This window comes from Tenebrio molitor, unplaced genomic scaffold (assembly GCF_963966145.1).
Source record: "Tenebrio molitor unplaced genomic scaffold, icTenMoli1.1 SCAFFOLD_371, whole genome shotgun sequence".
In the NCBI taxonomy this organism is placed as follows: Eukaryota; Metazoa; Arthropoda; class Insecta; order Coleoptera; family Tenebrionidae; genus Tenebrio; species Tenebrio molitor.
In genome coordinates, this window is record NW_027184137.1 from 5,907 (window position 1) to 28,857 (window position 22,951).

The 22,951-nt window shown below is 36.1% G+C and overlaps 1 protein-coding gene across 1 annotated transcript; it reads left to right on the forward strand.

Annotated features, from left to right (window-relative positions):
• Positions 1-535: 535 nt before the first annotated feature.
• Positions 536-7,295, forward strand: LOC138140843 (probable cytochrome P450 6a13). Its single transcript, XM_069061742.1, has 4 exons — positions 536-560; positions 5,456-6,601; positions 6,649-6,900; positions 6,954-7,295. Exons 2-4 carry the CDS (start codon positions 5,464-5,466, stop codon positions 7,115-7,117), a joined length of 1,554 nt encoding a protein of 517 aa, XP_068917843.1. The 5' UTR covers positions 536-560; positions 5,456-5,463; the 3' UTR covers positions 7,118-7,295.
• The last annotated feature ends 15,656 nt before the right edge of the window (positions 7,296-22,951 follow it).

The window sequence follows — 22,951 nt, forward strand, 5'->3', positions numbered from 1 at the left end:
AGTGTCAAAGCATGCAAGGTTTATTACAAAACCCAACATTTAAAATGAATGCTCTATATCATCGTCAAGAGGTCGAAAATCGCGCCTTTATGTATCTCTGTAGAAACGGTTGAAGTGGGTTTTTTTGTAACCGGATTTGAAACACATCAAATCATAGGAGTTGAAATGTCCACAGGCGGCTCGACCCAGTCAAATGTAAAGTCATTTCTCACGATTTATTTATCAGTCAATAGTTACACGGAATATTTAATAATTAAATTATCCAAATTTAAAAAAGCAAAGAAATTAATAACATTTGAAAAGGTTGTATTAAATTCGCAAATAATAATGGAATAATTATTTACATTACGTATGCGGTAGGCTACATTTTACAGCGCGAGGTTTTTACTTAAAACACGACCGCAAAGCCGATGCGTTAAAAAAAAAACTAGAACACGAAACACTCTAACTGTATTTCTCAGAACATTCAAGAAATCTGTGCACGTAAAAGGTATCTAATAAAATGTATTAAGTTATGTGTTTACAACATTTGATTAGTTTGCGTTATATTTTGTACAAAAGTATGTTATCATTCAGACAATTTTTTAACATAATTTGTTGGTTGTGGTTGATTCGGAACCAACGTGTGTGGCTTCAGAAAATAACTACACAACGTGTAAAGCGTAACGAGATAAAGTTTATTAAAATAAAATGTGTGTGTATTCAGTACAACGTATTGTGTTGGAGTCACGGTGTATGCGCGCCGGGGTGCGCAGAACGCAGAATCGTTGAATCGCTTGAATATTCCAACACCCCTCCTCAACGATTATGCTCCTTTAATTGATGTTCCGTTTTAAATCCATAAGTTGGCATGCTTCTCGATGTTTTTTCAGTTTCACAGCCCCTAGTGGCTTCGTCATCATATCGGCGATCATCTCAGCTGTTGGACAGTATCGTATTTCGATAATTTTCTTCTTTTCTAGGTCCGTTACAAAATGATATTTCACGTCGATATGTTTCGTCTTATTTCTCGACTCTCCGGTTTTTATCAACTTGATGGCGCTCTGATTGTCTTCGTAGATCCGGATCGGCTTGGTTTGTTCTGTGTGAAAGTCCTCGAGTAGTCTGCGTATCCATAACAGCTCCCTGCTCGCTTCTGCTATGGCGATATATTCGGCTTCACAACTCGACCAAGCTGTGCAAGTTTGCTTTCTGCAAGCCCACGCGATTGCGCTCCCATTGTATAGAAATACGAATCCACTGTGTGATTTACTGTCTGTTCTATCTTCAGCCCAATCTGCATCTGTATAGGCTTCGAGGCCTTCCGTGTTGCTCGTCAGTTTCAATTTGAATTCTTTTGTACCTTTTAGGTATCTGACAATTCTCTTAGCCTCGTTCCAATCAGTTTCAGTCGGTTGTTTTATTTTTTGGCTCAAAATCGACACACTTGCTGCTATGTCAGGTCGCGTGTGAGTCGCTACATACAGCACAGCTCCGATGAGTTTCTGGAATTTTTCTCCGTTGTGCATAGGCTTTCCGTCACGAGCTATTTTCAAGTATCCAGTGTCCAAGGGTGTTGCGGAGATTCTTGCGTCTTTCAATCCAAATCTGTTAATGGTTTTCTGGATGTATTGCGCTTGATCCATGTAGAAGACTCCATTTGAATCCCTCTGGATATTGATGCCGAGATAACTCTTTAGTTCGCCAAGCCTGGTGAGGTCAAATTCTTTCTCGAGTCCGTCAGCGGTTTTCTCTATTTCATAATCGTTCTCATCAGCTATTAGGAGGTCATCGACATATACTGCTACGTACTGGAGGGCCTTTGATTTGTTTTTGGAGTACAGGCAAGGGTCCGATGTGCTCTGTTTGAAACCCAACTTGGTGAGAGCTCCATGCAGTTTTTCATTCCATACTTTCGCAGCTTGTTTTAGTCCATAAATGCTCTTGTTGAGCTTGCAAACTAATTCTTCCTTTGCGTCAACGAATCCCTCCGGTTGTTTCATATAAATCGTCTCCTTTAATTCTCCGTTGAGGAATGCAGTCTTCGCATCGAAATGGTGAATCTTGAGTTTTCGTTGTGTTGCTATCGCAAGCAACAGACGTAATGTTGTTGCTCTTACGACCGGTGCAAATACCTCGTCGTAATCTGTTCCGTATTTCTGGCTAAAGCCTTGCGCTACAAGTCGCGCTTTATATTTTATCAAACCAGTGTTGGCATTTTTCTTCCTTTTAAATACCCATTTACAACCTATTGTTTTTCTTCCCTCTGGTAACGTGGTGAGCACCCAAGTGGAGTTTTCTGTCAACGCCTTCATTTCTTCATTCATGGCTCGTATCCAGTCGTGTTTGTCCACTCCGCTGAGTGCTTCCGTTCGGTTTTTCGGCTCTTCGTGATCCCTTACGATGTTCGCTTGAGGTTTGAATCTGTCAGGAGGTTGTCCTTTCGTTGGTCTTTCTGAAACTCTGACTTCTTGATTATTAAGATCATCGAGATTACCTTGAAAAACGTATTCCTCGTCCCCAGCCGGTAGTGATTGCTCCAGCACCGAATCCATAGCTAGACTTTGTGTTTCTTCGAATTCGTTTAACGACTCTGATGATTCGTTTAACCCTTGATCCTGTTCGTTTTCGAGTTCGTTTTCAGAGATTATTTCTATATCTTCCGAATAATTTACTTCCTGTCCACTTTCTGGAGTATTCTCGTCTCTGTTTTCGACAATTTTTCTCCTTTCTGTACTTTTGTTCTCCTGACTGCTCCCCTTTTCGTTTTCCTCTTCTCTTTTCAAATCTCGCTCGATAATTTTTACGTCACGACTGATGGTAATTTTGTCGGTCGCGGTATCCAGCATTCTGTAAGCCTTCGATTCAGCTGAATATCCCACAAATGTGAGTGATATCGCTTTCTCGTCTAACTTGCGTCGTTTTTCCTTCGGTAGATGTGCATATCCCTTGCAACCGAAAATATGCAAATGTTTGACGTCGGGCTTTCTTCTGTTCCATAGCTCAAACGGTGTCTTGTCAACTGCTTTTGATGGTAGGATATTCTGTAGATAACACGCTGTGTTGACTGCCTCTGCCCAGTATTTTTTCTTTATTTCCGCGTCGATTAACATGCACCTTGCAGCTTCCATGAGGGTTCTGTTTTTGCGCTCCGCCACGCCATTTTGGAAAGCTGAGTAAGGTGCTGTATATTGCACTTTTATTCCCATCTCCGTAAGTGATCGCTGTAGTTCTTTCGTGATGTATTCTCGTCCATTGTCGGACCTGATGACCTTGACTTTCTTTTCAAACTTGTTTTCGGCGTATTTGATGTATTCATTGATGAATTTTGACACTTCTGACTTAAACTTTAGAAAGTACACCTGGGTAAATCTACTGTAATCATCAATCATTGTCATAAAGTATCTTTTTCCACTTGGTGTTGCGTTCTGCATGGGTCCACAGAGGTCTGTGTGAACTAACTCTAGTACGGATGTTGCTCTAGTTGTAGCTTTCTTCGGAATTGGACATCTTGACATTTTTCCTTTGATACAACATTCGCACACTTCCCTGATTCCACAATCTTGTATCTTTAAGCCCGTTGCCATCTTCTTTATCTCCAGCTTCTGAACGTCCTCAGGGTGCCTGTGTCCGAACCTTCGGTGCCAACTGTGTTGACAATTTGGTGTATGCTGGTTTTGTTTGACTGCCAATGATCTGTGAGGAACCGTCAATTCATACATATCAGGCGATAATTTTCCCTTCGCTATCACAATGTTGTTTTTAGAGATTTCGCATTGTTCACCTGTGAACCCTACCGAATGGCCTGTTTTTGCGAGCCTTTTAACCGACAGTAAATTTTCTGTCAGATCTGGTACATACAGCACGTTTTCGAGGCACACTTTGACCGCTTCATCCTTCCCATTGAGGCAATGCAGTTCACCTCTCCCGATTCCTAAGACTTTTGCGCTTTCACCGTTGGCAACAGTTACGTCTCGCATCTTCCTTTTCTCCAAGGTTTTGAAAAAACTCTCATCGTTGCTCATGTGGCTTGTTGCACCCGAATCGATGTACCAAACGTCCTTCTGATTTTTTCTGTCATGAACGCTGAAACAAACGGAACCTGATCGCTCATTCTTGTCTTTAACCTCATTGACCTTTTCCCTTTTTTCATTGTTTGCTTTCCATTTTTTGTATTTGAAACAATCTTGTTTGAAATGTCCCGACTTTTTACAAAAGAAACATGATCTATCGGACTCTCCGACTGAATTTTTCTTCTGCGATGCCCTCAACGCTGTACTTGAATCCTCTGAATCTGGAACGCCTTTTCTTCTTTTATATTCGTCGATTAATTTGCCTTTAACGAACCCTAGCGTTAGCTCTGTATCTGGTCTGCTCTCTAATGCGGTAATCAATGTACTGTAAGTTTCAGGCAGGCTACTCAGCAGCATGGCTACGAGGAGGTGATCCTTTATTTCCTCGCCAAGCGCCGTCAACTTATCTACCAAATCTTGCATGGTTGTAACATGTTGTTCCATGTTACCTGTTTCGCTCAACTTTAAATTGCAAATCTGCCTGAGAAGATATACCTTACTTGTTAGAGTCGATTTTTCGTGATAATTCTTTAATGATTCCCATGCCCCTTTCGCCGTCGTATCTTTACGTATATGGATGAGCTGCGAATCCTCGACGAGTAGCCCTATGGTTGCTCGTGCTCTGTCATCCCTTTTCTGCCATGACGCGGCTGCCGTTGTGTCCGCAGGTTTTTTCGTGCTAACCTGACTCCATAAATCTTCCTTCATGAGTAAGAGCTCCATTTTAAATTTCCAAACGGAGTAGTTGTCGTTGTTGAGCTTCGTTATGTTTGCACGAAATAAGTCTGCCATCCTTAACCTCAAAATTTCCACGTGCACCGAATTTTACTGTACTTTATATTCACTTAATTGCTTAAATCTCGCCTGGGCCCATAACCTGTTGGTTGTGGTTGATTCGGAACCAACGTGTGTGGCTTCAGAAAATAACTACACAACGTGTAAAGCGTAACGAGATAAAGTTTATTAAAATAAAATGTGTGTGTATTCAGTACAACGTATTGTGTTGGAGTCACGGTGTATGCGCGCCGGGGTGCGCAGAACGCAGAATCGTTGAATCGCTTGAATATTCCAACATAATTCAATAATTAATTTGGTCATTGTTCACTTTAACTACTTCTGGAATTTTCCCGTTTTTTCTGGCTAGACAGCCTCAGGGCGTCCTCCTACATCGCTTTCCACCACTCAAACCTTGTGCAAATGAATTTTCCTTACCCTTTAGTTATACTAAGACATTGGCGCGACCTTGATGCGACCTTGAAACACAACAAGAGAGAAAAAAAGGCATTTGCACAAGGTTTCAATGGTGGGAAACGATCTAGGAGGACGCCCTGAGGCTGTCTAGCCAGAAAAAAGCGAAAATTCCAGAAGTACTTAAAGTGAACAATTACCATTAATTTTTACAGGATTTTCAATGGCCCTATTAACAAACAGCTGGTTAGCAGATAGCATAACTTTACTTTTAGGGTTTGTTACCATTTTCGCAGCTTGGATAAAATGGTCTCACACTTACTGGCAACGCAAAGGTCTGTTCACTCCCCCTACAACACTCTTCTTTGGTAACGGTAAAACACTCTTTACCCAAGAACAATCCTTTGGAGATTTCACGCTAGACATGTACAAATACTTTAAAAGCCACCACAAACCACACGGAGGTTTCTATTTGCTATTTATGCCAGCTTATATGCCTGTCGAACCGGAACTTGTAAAGCACGTAATGCAAAATGACTTCAACCAATTTGTTGACCGAGGATTTTACTACAACGAAGAGACCGATCCTTTGAGTGCACATCTGTTTTCGTTAGACGGTGCTAAGTGGAGAAATTTGAGAGTTAAGATGACTCCAACTTTTACCTCAGGAAAAATGAAGATGATGTTTGATACGTTGGTGAAATGCGGTGATCAACTGGTCATAGAGATGAATAAGACGATTGGAAGCACTTCTATTGACATCAAAGATATTTTAGCAAGATTCACTACGGACATCATCGGAACAGTTGCGTTCGGGATTGACTGCAACTCTTTAGAAAATCCAGACAACGAGTTTTATAGATATATGAAACAATTTTTCTTGGATGGGTTTTGGGAAAATTTAATTTTTTTTATAACTTTTGTAACTCCAGGTATCGCCAAGAAACTTGGGTTGAAAGTTGTGAAGCCACTAATATCCAATTTCTTTATAAGAATAGTCAAAGATACTGTAGAGTATAGAGAAAAAAACAATATTCACAGGAAAGATTTTATGCATCTTCTGCTCCAACTTAAGAATCGAGGAAAACTAGATGAACATAGTGGCATTTTAAAGGAGATCGGAGATGACAAAGAATCAAACCTGTCGATAAATGAGTTGGCGGCTCAAGCTTTCGTCTTTTTCCTTGCTGGCTTTGAAACATCATCGACTACAATGACATTTTGTCTTTTTGAGTTGGCTTCGAATCCTGATATTCAAGAGAAGCTGCGTCAAGAAATTTATGAAGTGCTCAAGCGACACGACAATAAATTAACATATGACGCTACCATGGAAATGCATTACATGGAGAAAGTAATCAACGGTAAGAATATTTTTGAATCAGTTAAGTGATAAAATCTTGATTTGTAGAAACATTGAGGAAATATCCACCAGTTCCCGAACTAAACCGTATTTGTACCAAGGACTACAAAGTACCAGGAAGTAATATTGTGATCAAGAAAGATACCAAAGTGTGGATTCCGGTTTTAGGTTTGCACCGTGATCCAGAATTTTATCCTGATCCGGAAAAGTTTGATCCAGAGAGGTTCTCAGACGATAATAAAAATCAACACCGCCCTTATACATTTATTCCTTTTGGAGAAGGACCAAGAGTTTGCATTGGTACGTATATGATGAGGATTGTGTTGTAATCGAATTTGATGTAAATTATTCAGGTCTCAGATTTGGAATGATGCAAACAAAAGTTGGACTCAGTATTCTTTTAAAAAATTATAAGTTCTCGGTTAGTCCAAAAACAACTGTGCCATTGCAAATGGATCCAAAGAATTTTATAATGAGCACGGAAGGTGGGATTTGGCTGGATTATACCAAAGTTTAGTGAAAAACTTAAGAAACAAAGGGAAACTAATTTCACTTAAGTACGTTTTAGACCTGTTCTGAACAGTAAAGAAATAAAATGAAACGATTTTGTGATTAACTAATAAAATTGTTTCTCTTATGATTTTGTAAAAAGTGTTTGTTACCAATATAACAATAAATAAAATATTTCCCCCTGACATTTCAGTGTTTTATTTTCAAATCTGTTACCCAGGTGGGATTAGCAGATAAACTGACCGCCGCGCGCTACTCACCAAAACCCGTAGATTTTTCTGACCGCGGTGCGCAAGTGACCCATGCCTGAGAATTGCACCGCTCAGTTTGAAAGATATATGTAACATGGTAACTGAAATTTCTTTTTTTGATTTGATCAACGTTTATGAACAATAAGATTTCATCGGAATTGGAAACATTTTATCAGAAAAGCAACCAAATAATAAACCTCACGTAACCAAAATATCAAAAATTCAACACTATGTTTAGTCGAGTCAAGGAAGCGGAAAAATCGCTGAAACTACTTAATCGTCAGGAACAGCTCCGATTTTGATGATTTTTTTTAGAGTTTGTTTTTATAGATTATTACGTCCAAAATCTCAGAGACTTCTTTGATCTAAAATATAAATAACAAAAAAATTATGTCGAGTTGTGTATTTTCCATTATACGGGATTAGTCACAAGAGACTTCCGATGAAAATTTTGTTATATGCAACCGAAGCTACAATTTCCAATGGTTTTTAGCTTACTAAATTTATAAAAAGTAATACTTAAATCAACGATTGCTGGCCCTTACTGTCTGTCATGTCAGTTTTTCATATTTATACGAACTTTTGTTCATAACCTCAATAAAGAGAAAGTGTCATGATTAATCTTATTGGTCAAGCTACTTGGATTGCTAACTTATTTCGAATTAAACAAAATATCAAGTTCTAAGGGCTTCTTGTACAGGGTGTTTGGGGTATAAGGTAAGAAACTTCTCCCGTGTAAAGAACTAAACAAAATAAAACTTTTATTCTAGTAACATTTTTTTGTATGTGTTATAATTTTCTATTAATAATTTTTTCAATTTGAAGAACCACTGTTTGAGATCCACCGGATTTCTAAATGATAAAGGCGGGGCAGCTAAGGCATTTTCCTTTACAACTTTTTATTAGCTTGGTATTAATAATTACGTGTTTACAGATACGACCAGTGGCTCTCAAACAATGAAAACAGAGTTTAGTTCAGCGTAATAAAAAAAGCAAATTGAAAAAAATGTCACTAAGAAAAGTTGTTAATTTAACCTAGCTGTTCATCTCACAAAAGTTTGTTACATGAAAGACCCTGTATTTTGTGTTGCGTAGCACAAAATTTTCATCGGAAGTCTCTCATGAATAACCCTGTACAGTGTGGAAACTTTAACTGGAATAAAATTCATAATTTGGACATAGGCGGTTTTTGTAAAAAATTCCGAGACAGGTCGATTTTTGTTCTTCCTTGCCCACATTTTGGCGTATATGGTTTTTACATACCTGCTCCAGGGAGCTCGCAACCACGCCTACATTTATTTTTTTTTTCAAATCTTGGGTATGCAAAGTGATACCTCGTTTGAAAGCCCACTTCGCAAGAACTACAACACACTTTTTATTTCCTGAATATTTTCAAAGCCTACGTGCTAAAAAATAAAAACCAATTTTATAAATTCAAGTCTTAAATCATGCCTTATGCCAATGAAGAATATCTTGATATGGTTCTACTATACTATACGGTGAGTGTAATCAGAATGCTACAGCTGCACCTGAAGAATACGCTGCTAGATTCCCCAATAGGCGTCGTCCCAATCCTCACGTCATTTTAAGATTGATAAGTAGAGCAAGACATACGGATTCCTTGAATCTTACATTAAAAGGGGTTGCTGGGGCACCACGTACAGCAAGAGTCTATGCAATGGAAGAAGCAGTACTACTGGAGGCTGTCGAATAAGACCCTAGAAGGAGTGTGCGAGTCATATCACAAATGTGTGGTTCTTCAAAATCCACAACCCATTGAATTATCAAAGGTGATCGCCTACATCAATACCATTATACCCGAGTTCAACATCTACGAGAGGAAGACTATCCTTGAAGAGTACGCTTTTGTAGATGGCTATTGAATCAAAACATTTGGAACAAAAAATTTTCTAAACAAATTTTGTTTACCGATGAATGCTCTTTTTCCCGTGAAGGAATGAAGTAACTAGCATTTTTCGGCACACGAAAATCTAAATCTTCTTTCAAAGATTATGTTTATCAGAAGTTCATAGACACTCTGGAAGAGTTAGACGATAAAATTCATGAAGCCATTGTCACTATCACACCAGAGATGTTAGAAAATGTCCAACAAAATTATTTAATTCGGTGAGCCACCACTTGCATTGAATCAAAAGGGGGGCATTTCGAACATCGAATTTAAAAAATAATACATAAATAATTGTGTAAAATAAATCTATTATTATCTACCGTGCCTTCAAATAAATTAGCAATTCGAGTAGGCTGTGATTTATACATTTTGTCTCGTGTGCTGTGTTGTCCAAGGTCACTGCATCACAGCCACCTCTAATTCCGAATTTATTTGAAGGCACGGTATCTATTCTTAACTTTGAATGTTTCATTAATTTACAAAATTCTTCTGTTAAAGGTTTTAATTAATTTCGTACAATTACATATTGCAGTAAATAACGTAATTCGGACCAATACTTATTCAAAATGTCACGCTGACATTTGTCAAAAAAAATTCATTGTGAAAGTACAATTTTGTCAAAGCTCACTGGAAATAAAAATTAATCTTTTGCGACAGTGGCTCTTTAATCTTTATTGGTCGATTCTATGCTCTGTAGTTTCTAAACTATGATAGCCTGGATAATTTTGTTTGAAGATTCTGATTTGACCTTCAACAGATTACACGCCCTTCACGGGAAGGGCGTTAATTCTGAGACACCCGGTATAATATGTATAGCTAAAATTATGAAAATAATAATTAATAAATAAGCTTCAATTTAAAAAAAAAACAGTTAGATATTTTTTACTATTACATATCATTATTAGATATTATAAATAATTATTTTTGTTCGACACTGTCAGAATTTGAGAATTTTCTCCTGTGTGAACGGATTTTGATGAATTTGACAACTTGTCAAAACGAAACGTCAAGCTAATTTTAAAGATTTTCAGCCATTTGGAGCCTTTGGGGGGGCTCGTCGAACAAAAAAACGTTGTATTCAACTCGTTCTTGTGTAATTTGCGCTCTTTTGGCACTCGTGGACCTTTAAAACTCTCGTTTCACTCGAGTTTTAAACTGGTCCACTCATGCCAAAAAAATCCCAAATTACACACGAACTCGTTAAATAAATAACTATTACAAGGTACAGGGTGTTTTCGAAATTGAGGCGTTCCTTGTAACACGAGGTACTAAAGAATTTTAGCCTAAATCTTCTTAGTAAAATGTTTGTACTAACGCAGATAATTGATTGTATATTTTCATTGTTTTCTAAAATTTTGAGTCCGGTCCTGTCTATTTCTCCGCCGTACTAACGTAACTGACGTGGCCCAGGATGGTGTCTTTCCGGAAATCGCTCTGAGTACTCTCTAGACGCCGCAGATGCATTCTGATAACGTGATAACATTGCCCATACATTAGCAACATATCTGTGAGCTCATTATTTTCGTAATGATAAAGCCATTCCGACTATTTAGATGACAACTCTGACAGTATTTTTGATTAATGTCTATGCTCATTTGAATTTTTTTTGTCGATTCTAATTTCTAACAAATCAGTGTAAATTTCAGCAGGACCGGTTTCAAAAATTTTAGAAAAATTTACTTATTGTATCTTCATTAGTTCATTACCGTACATATTTTACTAAGGTGATTTTGGCTAAAACTCTTTAGAACAACGCATACTATCACATGTTGAAAAGAACGCCTCAACTTCGAAAACACCCTGTATATATTTTTTGATTTAAAAATATCATAGTCAAAAATAAAATTCGATTCATAGTGGTATACGCATATATTATTGTCATCCTATAAAAACAATATTATTAATTATTGACATTTTTCAAAACATTCTCTGTGGTACATTGTCAATAATCTAATTTTAAACTAGTAATTATTCATATTGAATATTTGTTCTTATCCATTTAATATATTTTACTATAAGATACATAATAATAATAATAAAATTCAGGATACTTACCGTTAAAAATGTTGTGTTATGCCGTATTACAAGCTGCAAATTTTTGTGTAGTATTCGCAGCTACTTCGTCTTACGTTGCACGCAACTGAACTATCTGTGGCCATGGTAATTTGTTTTACAAACAACCTTCTCATAAATGTTGGTAAATGTTTGATAAGCTTCAGTCGTGATGCATTTTTTAAATAGCTTTCCTTATGCCATCCAATTAAATCGTTCCAAATATCGTGTCTTTTGTAGATGTAACAACTCTTTGATGTAAAATTAATTTAGGTTAGTTGTTAATTAAAAAGGAGTGCAGTGGAAACCCCAAAGAATGGTAATTAAAAAAAGTAGATCTTCTATATAAGACACAATTATAGCTTTGATCGCTTTAGATGTAGAAAAGCTGCGACCATGACAAATATAATCCAAGAAAGTTTCGGTGTTAATTTGTCTGTGCTAAAAGCTCTGTACCTGTATACTTCCGAAAAAGCTACTCGTTCGTATAAAGTGCGTGCCTTCGTTATATACTTTCTTTTTATATTTTATGTACCTATTTTGGGAATGTTGTACTTTGTTTTGGAGGAAAATATTGACATGAAACGTGTTGGTGACAATGCCTTTGTGTTAGCCGAAGTCTGTTGTTATACTACAAAATTATTACCTTTCATTACCAAAGCCCAACGAATCAAAAATTGTATTCACTACTTCGAATCTCCACATTTCGTTACATTTGGGAAGAATCAAAAAATTATCATTGATGATTGCGTTAGCATCTGCAAAAGAAATTCTTGGATTTTTATAATATCCTTAACTGGAGGTTTTCTCCTTTGGGCCATTAAACCTTTTTTTCTCAAAGATTATAGATTGCCAATTGATGTCTGGTTACCTGTCAATCTAAAAAACAATTTAACAATCTATTATTGTGTTTATGTGCTTCTGGTTTTAGGTGAGATATATTAAAATATTAATTTTTTTAGAAAATAATAGTATTTTTAGGAGTTGGTTATCCAGCAATTGCTAGTGCAGCAATTGAACCTCTCATTGCTGGACTTGCTTGCTTAGCTGCCGGCCACCTTAACGTTCTTAAGGACAATTTGCAACATATTTACGAATACGCTAAAGAGGACTCGGAAAACGAAAATCAATCTCCAAATAATACTGACCAATTCACCAAAATCCAGCAATGTGTTAAACATCATAGTGCAGTTTTATTGTAAGTGTGTGACGTATTTAAAATTAAAATAATGCAAGTTTTTAGCTTCGCCAAAGAATATGAAGCATGTTTCTCGCAGGTGGTTTTTAGTCAGTTTGTTGGAAGTATCTTTGTGCTTGGTTTCTGTTGTTTGCAATTAAGTATGGTGGGTATTTTTCCTCAGTAAATGAATACAGAAAATATCTATTTATTCTTCAGTTAGAACCATTAAGTTTGGATTTTCTCTCGACTTTGAGTTATTTGAGTGTTCTACTGGTACAAATTTATTTTTATTGTTATTACGGCACCAGTTTATTCGAAGAGGTTTTATAAGGAGAAATGTGAATCCAAACTGTTTGGCTAAAAATAGTGGTTTTCAGAGCAACAACTTAGCAAGTGCTGTTTACATGGGCAAATGGTATGAGTATGACATAAAATCAAGAAAGGCTTTAATAATTCTAATGGAACGCTCGAAAAAACCTATCATTATCACTGCTGGCAAAATGTTGGATTTATCACTAGTAACATTTACAACGGTATGCTGCAACTGAATTCATTATTTAAAATTGAAATTAACAAAGTGTATTTTAGATTCTAAGAAGATCTTATTCACTACTCGCCGTTTTAAACAACCAGAAATAAGATAACTTAAATAGCAAAACAGCACGACACGACTTACAAACAAAACGTTTATATTTATGGCAACAAATTATAAAAGTTGTTGTTTTTTAATCAATAAGTATTATATTATGCGTTTTAAATGGGCATTTTTTTAAAATTATTGTAAAATAGGGGTGTTTATTTTATTCACAATCGGTTCGTTAGTAATGTACAGCTTTACGAACCCCTGAAACGTGGAAATTGAGCAATTACACGCCAAATGTTAATATTTTGCCGAAACAAAAGATAATACAGGGTTATTCACGAGAGACTTCCGATGAGAATTCAACGCACGTGTCAAGAACCAATGAACGTTAAGAATTGGACTGAATAACAGCCAATTACGAGCGAGCTTTTTTGATTATTCTGTAGGTACAAAATAAATAGGCGATTATTCTGCATCTAACTCTTCAATTGTCACTAAATCAACAAATTTGCTTTTGACAGTTTAAATTTGTCATTATAAAAATTGCAAAAATGGAAGCAAATAGATGGTACGCTAATACGTAATGTTATAAATACCTATGTTAATGTTAATAAATACCGTTTCATAAATGTCTGTGGTTCTGGTTTGTTAAATTCTCATGTAAAATACAACTCTTGACATGGACATGTGCGGATTATATTTCTCCTGAATTTTAACTCGTTGCTATGATATTTGGAAATACAACTCGTGCTACGCTTCGCTTCGCACTCCTTATATTTCCAAAATCATAGCAACTCGTAAAATTCAGTCGAAATATAATCGGCAATGTCCATGTCACTCGTTATAATGGGTGACTATTAAAATTTTCACTTAGTGTTGGCTATGGAACATTCTTTGTTTTCCGTTGCACCTTAGACACTGATAAGTTTGACATTATAGTTAACATTATAGGTTATGTTTCAACTGAACTGACACGGAACCGTGGAGGGAGAAAAGACTGGAGATGGCATTTCCTATGCTTCCCATGTTAAAAATCCGTACCCTCTAAAAGCACGTGCAACAACCTTTTATGGCCCAGTCCACAATGCGCTAGATAAAGAAGCACAATGCGCCTGGAAGGAAGGCGAAGGAAGCGATTGGCCTAGCGTTTATATTCAGAAACCTTTTATGACTCTGTAGTTTTCGCGGGCCGGTACTCTTATTTGAATTAGTGCCATCTCCAGTCTTTTCTCCCTCCACGCACGGAACTGACTGACATTTGTCGTTCGTTCTTGCGTGTGTCTAAAGTAACAGAAAAAATAAAAACTCGTTCAAAGCCAACTCCAAGTGAAAATTTTAATGGTCACCCGTTATTACTACTGAAAATTTCATTAGGTATATGCAACCCAAAATACAAGAAACCCCTAGAACTTGATATTTTGTTTAATTCGAAGTAAGTTAGCAATCCAAGTAGCTTAGCGAATAAGATTAATCATAACACTTTCTCTTTATTGAGGTTGTGAGCAAAAGTTAATAACGGGTTACTATTAAAATTTTCACTTGGAGTTGGCTTTGAAGGAGTTTTAATTTTTTTTGTTACTTTAGACAAACGCAAGAACGAACGACAAATGTCAGTTAGTACAATTGAAACATAACCTATAAATTTTGCGCGGCATCAGCATAACATGAAACTTTTCTTAAACTTGTCAGTGTTTAAGGTGCAACGGAAAACAACGAATGATCCATAGCCAACCCTAAGTGAAAATTTTAATAGTCATTCGTTATAAATGTGAAAACTAACATGACAGACAAAAAGGGCAAGCAATCGTTGATTTAAGTATTGCTTTTTATAAATTTAGGAAGCTAGAAACCTTTGGAAATTGTAGTTTCCGTGGCATATAACGAAATTTTCATCGGAAGCCTGTGATAGGCATATCGGATGTAGAAATTTCTGGAATATTTGAAAGTTTGTAATTTGTTTAATATGTGTGATATTTACCACTAGGTAGGAGCAAACTAGACAAGTACAGCAGCATTTAGAAGTCTGTTAATTGGTGCCATTGACGGATTTTTCAAAATGTAATTCACAAACCGTGTGGTTATTATACACTTTCATTGGACTGAGCTCCATCAGATAATTACTGTCTTCAGTCCGCTTCAGCTACTCTTTAAAGCGATTCCCATATTTCAATGAATTTTGAAATGTGTGGCACGTAGTGCTAACAGACCTGTAACACTTTTTGATGCTGCAAAGCTTTATGGCAGAGAACACTTAAGGTCAGGTCAGGTCTTTATGGTAAATTCACATTTAATTGAAGTCAATTGACAATTAAATTGATTGACATTTATAATTTTTTGTAATGTAATTTGTTTTTTAAAACCGGGTACTTTGGCAACATGGATTTTTGGCAACAACAACTTCAGCGTCCTCTTCCGGCCTGTGGACGGTGCGCACAAGCCAAGACGCATACCAAGGACACAATTAATGCACTCACTTTGCGTTCTATATATATTTTATTTTGTCTACGGGAAACTGTTAGCATCAGCGCCATCTGTCCGTACTGAGACGACTTATATCCTCAGAAATGATAATTAAAAAAACTAGAAATAATAAAATTATAGTACAAAACAAAATGTTAATTGTCTTAATTTTAATTAAAAAGTGCATATTAACGTATTTTTATTTTATTTTATCAAGGTTGGTAGAACTGACTAATTTGTATAGTAGGTTGCCTCGTTGCCATTTAAAACAATAGTTTGAATTTTTTTCCCCCGCAAAAGTTACTCGTGACGTCACAATGCACTAAACTTTTACGACTGAGTCTGTCTCTCTCGATCATGCATTGTGTTCCCTCACTAGAATAAAGCCCAAAAAGCCACCCGATAAACTCCACGGAGCTATAAACCTTGGGTTCTATTCGAACGCTCAAAATTTCTGGGTTGATTTTACGCCCTCCAATTTCCAACGAGGCAACCTACTATACAAATTAGTCAGTTCTACCAACCTTGTATTTTATATAGGTTAGCGCCATCTATTATCTCTGAACTAAACAAATATAAGAAACCGTGTAAAACACAAAGTCAGCACTTAAAAATTCAAATTCAGTTCAATTTGATTAAACCGTGCTCTCGTCGTTTTTGTTTAAAAACATGAAAATAAAAAAGTGTTGTGTGCCCAATTGTAATAATAAGGATGCTCAACGTCGCCTTACCCATAATGTCTAACTGGTCTAACTCATACTGTTCTACACTACAAGTAACCTATCACCTACCCGACTTATAACGTAAATTACTATATTGTTATTAAAACGTTTAAAACACAATAATTGTACGGTTGGCTTCAAAAAAAACGGGAACTGTCAGAAAAAGTTCTGTCAAATTTTATTAAATTTTTATAGTTTGAAACGATCTTTTAGAATTTAGGTTAAAAAACTACACTTATGTGTCAGAAATGTCAGTTATGCAAATACAAATACTACTGTCAAACAGACACAAATTGACATAAATTGACAAATTAAATTTCCAATTCACATTAGGTCCCGTTTTTTTTTTAAGCCAACTGTAGCTGCCTTAAGTTGATTAGTGTCGTTTTGAGTAAATATTTGTGGTAATACATTTTTTTAACATAGTTATTACAGAATGTTTTCTTTTATCTTCGACTTGAATTAATTATTATTATCTCTAACAATTAGCGTTCATAATGTGTTATAAAATTGTATAAAAACAATACAACATAAAGTAACACATTATTAATGATTAATTGTTATTGATAATGCAGCGTGATCAACAATGACTGAGTCTGTTGGCAATGAAACAATTGAAAAGTACTGGTTTTTTTTGTCTCGTAATTGGCAGTGACAGGACTTTTTAATTTGAAACGACATTACATTATTTGTATATTAAGGGTGCGAAATCGTACTTTGACGAACCGAGAGAAAAATTGTCGTCAAGGCCGCTATGCGGCGAGACAAGACAATCTCTAGGTCGTCAAAGGATTTCGTAGCCAAGGTGTACTATGGCGGACAAAAAAATTTGGCCGTCATTGTCTATCAATTCGAAAAAAAAAAAAATGTAATCCGTACTTTATTGTCGTCATGATTACCGTCTTGATTATGAACGTTATTTTTTGGGTGGTAAATTTCAAAACTCAAAATTATTTTGTCATTTCTACTACACAGAACGTTTACCTCAGGTTATCTATGTACGATTGCCCTAATTTTGTTCATTCATATCCGATTTTTGGAATTTCTGAGCTTCAAACAGTTTAAATTGATTGTCAAAATGACAAGAATCGGAAGTGGGGTTACGATTCCTAAAGGTTTATTTACACTTTACTTGAATGTCAAAAAAGTGACGGCCAAAATTTTTTGGCCGGCATAGTACACAACATTTTATGTGCAACCCGAAAATTTGTAATTATAAAATGAACAAGTAAAATTTCCTTCACTGTCAATAAAAATAAAGTCGGCCTACATGTCGCCATGTCGCTACGGAAACGACATAAATAAAACAATTCACTTTGAGAAAAATTGCAAAAATGTCCGAAGAAAATTACGATGTTTCAGTTCCGTGTACTCATCCAGAGTTAAAAAAATATTATAAATTGTGCAGTATCGCATTTGAAACCTGAAAAATCGAAACGGCAATATGAAAAATGTTACAGTGACTTTGAAACTGATGTAATAAGAAGAATGTGAAAACCGTGTCGGATAATGTTGTACTGGCTTATCTATTTATTGAAATTTATTTATTGTGGAAGGTAAATGTTAAGTTCTGTTATTCTACATTGTATCATCTGGTCTTTTTTAGGTTATTTTAATCGTGGAAATATCAGGAGCCGTGCAAAGGCACAAATAAACCAAAATGTCTGTTGATGACAATCAGGAAATGTTACGAGATATTTCTCTTTTTGATCGGTGAAAAATTAACCAAAATTAACCTAATCCACATGTGTATGTTTCAATAGATGATATCGTGTGTTCCAATAAAAACTCACTCGCAGTAAGCCATGACTATAGAGATAGATAGACTGGTCATGTCGATTTTAGGATCATTGGAAGTAGTTCATTTGTTACTTACAAATTTTCATCATATTGTAAGTTGTGACAGATAACCTATAAATTTACTTTAGTAGTTCATTTCATATCTGGTACTAAGACATACTTCACTTTTGTCATGGCTTGCTGCGAGTGAGTTTTTTGTGGAACACACGATAGATCGATAATGGGGATCTTTCTTATCGACTCCTCAACCTCATGCGGCTGTCTCATTTGAAATTGGCGGAAATTTCAAACCGGATGAAAATTCTGTACTAATTGGGAATTCAAATTAGTTTTCCCGCCTGTCGATAATCTAGGTAACTGTCGATTCGTGGCGTCAATTTGGGGATAACTCACGATTGTTGCATTTACCCCCAATACAAATTGTTACTTTTTATGTGGTAGAAGTGAAATTTAGGTGCTTTTCTGAACATTTTTACGTGGTGTTATAATTGTGCTTTCAAGACAATTTTTTTAATTATTGTTTAAGTTTATGTTTGTAAGTGAATTTTTGACGGTAAGTTTGTAAAGTTAGGTATAGTCCATGTAATACCCCAAGTCAGTAGAATTATAGCATATATTTTTAGTTATAAAATTCATGTGCATGTGTATGTTTGTTATCGTTAATTTTTATAGATAATTGTGCTTTAATTTGCTTTTTAAGATGAATAGTGAAAAAGAAAGTTTTTTTCTAAGCAGGGAGCAGGTTTGTGTAACCTTAGATGCCAGTCCATCTTCGAGAAATTTTATAGAAGGGGAAGCGATTTTAAAAAGCAGGCACCTAATTCTATGTGAAGCTTCAAAAAGAACCGAATTTAAAGTTCACGTCTACGCACTTTGCTTGCAAACTAGTACCCTTGATTCACCACCACCTCACACTGTTGAAGCAGTTTTAAAGATTAACAGGAAAAAGTATGCATCTGCTGACGCATTTCATGTTCCTGCAAAGCTGGAGAGGGTAGCAGATATAAACGTGGGGCTGCGACTTTATTGCCTTGTAATAGGTTGTATTGGTTTAATTTAATTGAATAAACTTCGTCCAGCGAGAGATTGGGAGATTTTAAATTGTGTTAAATTAACCCAACACTACAAAATGCACTAGAATACATTAATTTGAGCATAATTTCAAGGCAAAAATCTTACTGCTTGAAGGATATGTTTCAAATTTTACGTGCGCTAGCTACTCCTTTCTCTACGTAAAATTTAGTGACGTTTATGTCAACCAATCTCTCGCTGGACAAACTTTACCATATTATGATCGTGCAATTTTGGTTTAAATACACTTCAATAATATTACTTGAGGGTGTATCGACGTCCATGACTAATAATTAATATATTCCTTTGTTTTAAATTTAAATTATAACCAATATACTCGTACACTGCCGCTCAAAAAATTCCGGACACCTACAAAACTGTTATTGTGGTACATGAAAAATCATGAAATCTCTTAAATTGTGTTTAAATAAGGATCACCATCTTTACAATAAAAAAACGAAATAAAGAAAAGTTAAATTAACAAAAATAATGGAATTTTTAATCAATTAACAAGCAATTAAGACCTACAATAACACTACTAATTCAACATTAATAACGGGTGTTACCATCTCGAACTCTTATAACGTCTCTTAAACGATTTGGTATGCTTTGAATGTGAGTGGCAATGTGATCTTGAGGTATTTGAGCCCATTCTTCCTGCAGAGCCACTCTTAAGCCATTCAACGTGTCCGATCGGGGTTGGCGACGTCTCACTCTTTTGGCAAGAAAATCCCAGACGAGCTCTATTGGATTCAAGTCGGGACTATTGACTGGCCACGGAAGAAGTCGTATACCAACTTGTTCCAAATATCGAACGACAATTCTCGCCATGTGCGGGCGAACATTGTCATCCATAAAAAGAAAATTATCGCCAATAAATGGGGCATAGGGAACCACATGAGATTCTACACATTCTAGGATGTACCTATGTGTCGTCATTGCGCCGTTTTCAACAAACATCAAATCGGTGTGGGCCTCTAAAGATACACCAGCCCAGATCATTATACTGCCTCCATTATATCCAGTTCTGGGAGATATGCAGCATTGACTGTATCGCTCCCCTGGTCTTCGCCACACCTTCTCACGACCGTTTGGTGATCTAGGACTAAATCTGGATTAATCTGTGAAGAGCACGTTCTTCCATTCGTTGTCGCCCCGATTCACATACTGGTGTGCAAACTCAAGTCGAGCTCTTCGATGTCCTACCGTTAATCTAGGGCCTGTAGCTGGTGTTTTTGCTGACAAACCTCTTTCCTTCAGTCTCCTTCGGACTGTTGGGGCTGAAATCATAACTCCACGAACATCAGCTAATCGTCCAGCAAGGATAGTTGATGGCAATCCCCTATCTCGCAATACAGAAAGACACAGAAAACGGTCATCACGATCAGTTGTGGACCTGCTATGATCAGATCCGGCCTTCTCGTGAATCCATATGTTTCACGGAACCGCGAGAGTGCGTCTTGCACAGTACTTCGCGGTATATTAAGGTGTTGTGCAATATACCGCACACTTTGGCCCCGTTGTGTAAAACTACAATTTGGGTAGCAATTTCAGGTAGCATGGTACACAAATGATTCAAATCTTTCATCTGAAATGTAGCTTTGAAAAGAAAACACAATCTAAACATAAAGCAACTTTGTAAATGAATAGTTTTAGATACGCATAAAGTGCGAAAATCAGTTAATACAGGTGTTGCCCTAAAGAGTACAATATAATAATTAGCATTTTCTTTTAAAACTCTGCTAAGTCATTAATTAATTGATTACTTGACTTAAATTTTCACAAAAATTTTTGGGGGTTTTACTCATCCCATTTACAGTGTCTATTCGTGATAATTTAAATTAACTAACATTTGTTTCACGGTGCCGCTTTGTTCTTGTATTGTGAGTTTATTGTTGCTGGGTATCTGTTGTTATTTGATTGATTGTGTCGTTTGGTTCCTCAGAAGGTCGATAGACAAATTTATTGTGTTATGTATTTTTCTTGTTATGTCATGTTAAGTCGCACCGTTGAATTGTTTAATTTCTCATGCGATCGTGTTAACACTGTAGATGAAAACGAGAATGTATTTATTCATGTGTGTATAAAATAAATACAGGCGTCCTCCCACCGATTTATGCATTTTTATTTCGAAGTTGTCCAACCTGCAGGTCCGCCATTTGCATTCCGAGCTAGTCTGCCGCCATTTTGTTCGAAATACACAACGTAGGGGTTCTACCGCTTCGATGACGATCACGACATGGCCACTCTGTTCACTTTCGCGGTTTTAATGTGAATTTTCAAATGTTTAAATATTGGCGGAAGACTGGCGATACTTGGATTATTACAGAAACAATATCTTGATTTCAAATTTTGAAAATAGTTATGACTGAATCCACGACGGCACTTAGTCCTGTCTCTTTGACGTTAAAGCAAAAAATCTTTGTCAATTCGAAAAATTTGTTTTTACAATAACGACGAAAAGACTGATATGCTCCCATTTATGGAGAACGTGGAAAGAATTCTGTCGCCGCTGCGAATGTTTACAAGCCGATGGTAGACACTTCGAACACCTTTTACATTAACTTAATTTGTCAATTTATTTGTTGAATTTTAATTAAATACAGGTTATCTGCCAATCTGACATTTGTGACAAATCTATCCAACTTACTTTGATTTCTAATTTAAATGAAATAACAAATTTGATTTAGTAGTCACTGCCATTGGTATTATTGGTTGCGGCAAAATAAAAATTCAGAAGTACCCCTCTCGTGAATAACCCTGTAGAGTGGGCTATCCGTATTAGTAATCCATAGATATATAGTAATCCGTGTTCGAGTGCCGAGTCGGGGGGTGAATCGACATATAATCTGTTTCAAAATCAAAAATCCACCACCTGTTGAATTATGTTGGCAGAAAAAAGAAATCCCTAGAAGAAGTTTACTTTTTTTGGGTTGGCTCAACCTCTCGCCAAAATTTGACATTGAACTGTTGAGTTTATTTACGTAACACAAAATAATTATTATGTACAAAAAGGTGGTAGCTACCATATCATACTTTTTGATTGAAATAATAAAATGAGAATAAAAAACATGATGAACTACGACCAAAACGACTGTACAACGGTTTTCTTTCATAACCCTCCTTTTTTCTGACACTTGCAGCACACTAAAAACAAAAGTTGGCGACGTTGTCGGTTGTATTTTCCAGGTAGAATGCACTGTTGGTGGATTTTTGATTTTGAAACAGATTATAGGACGTATTGAATCTGTAAGGTACTGAAACTGCGACCATGAGCGCCCTGAGACGACTTATATCCTCAGAAGTCAAACATAATAATAAAAAAACTAGTAACAATAAAATTATAGTACAAAACACAATGTTGTAACTTAATTTTAATGAAAAAGTACATGTTAAGTCGTATTTTTTATTTTATTTTATAATTATTTTATAAGGTACTATATCTTTAGAAGGTAGCGCCATTCCGCTCCACAATTTTTCGCCTCGAAATTAAAAGAAATGGCATTATCGATAAATCCCGTGAGTGTGACAAAGATAGAAGTATACACAATTTTACGGGATGTTTGTATCGAGTCAAACAGATTCTATCTTTGTCACACTCACAGGATTTATCGATAATTCCATCTCTTTTAATTTCGAGGCGAAAAATTGTGGAGCGGAATGGCGCTACCTTCTAAAGATATAGTACCTTATTATTTTATATAGGTTAGCGCCATCTATTATCTCTGAACTAAACAAATATAAGAAACCGTGTAAATCACAGAGTCAGCAGTTCAGCACTTCAAAATTTAAGATCAGTTTAATTTAATTAAA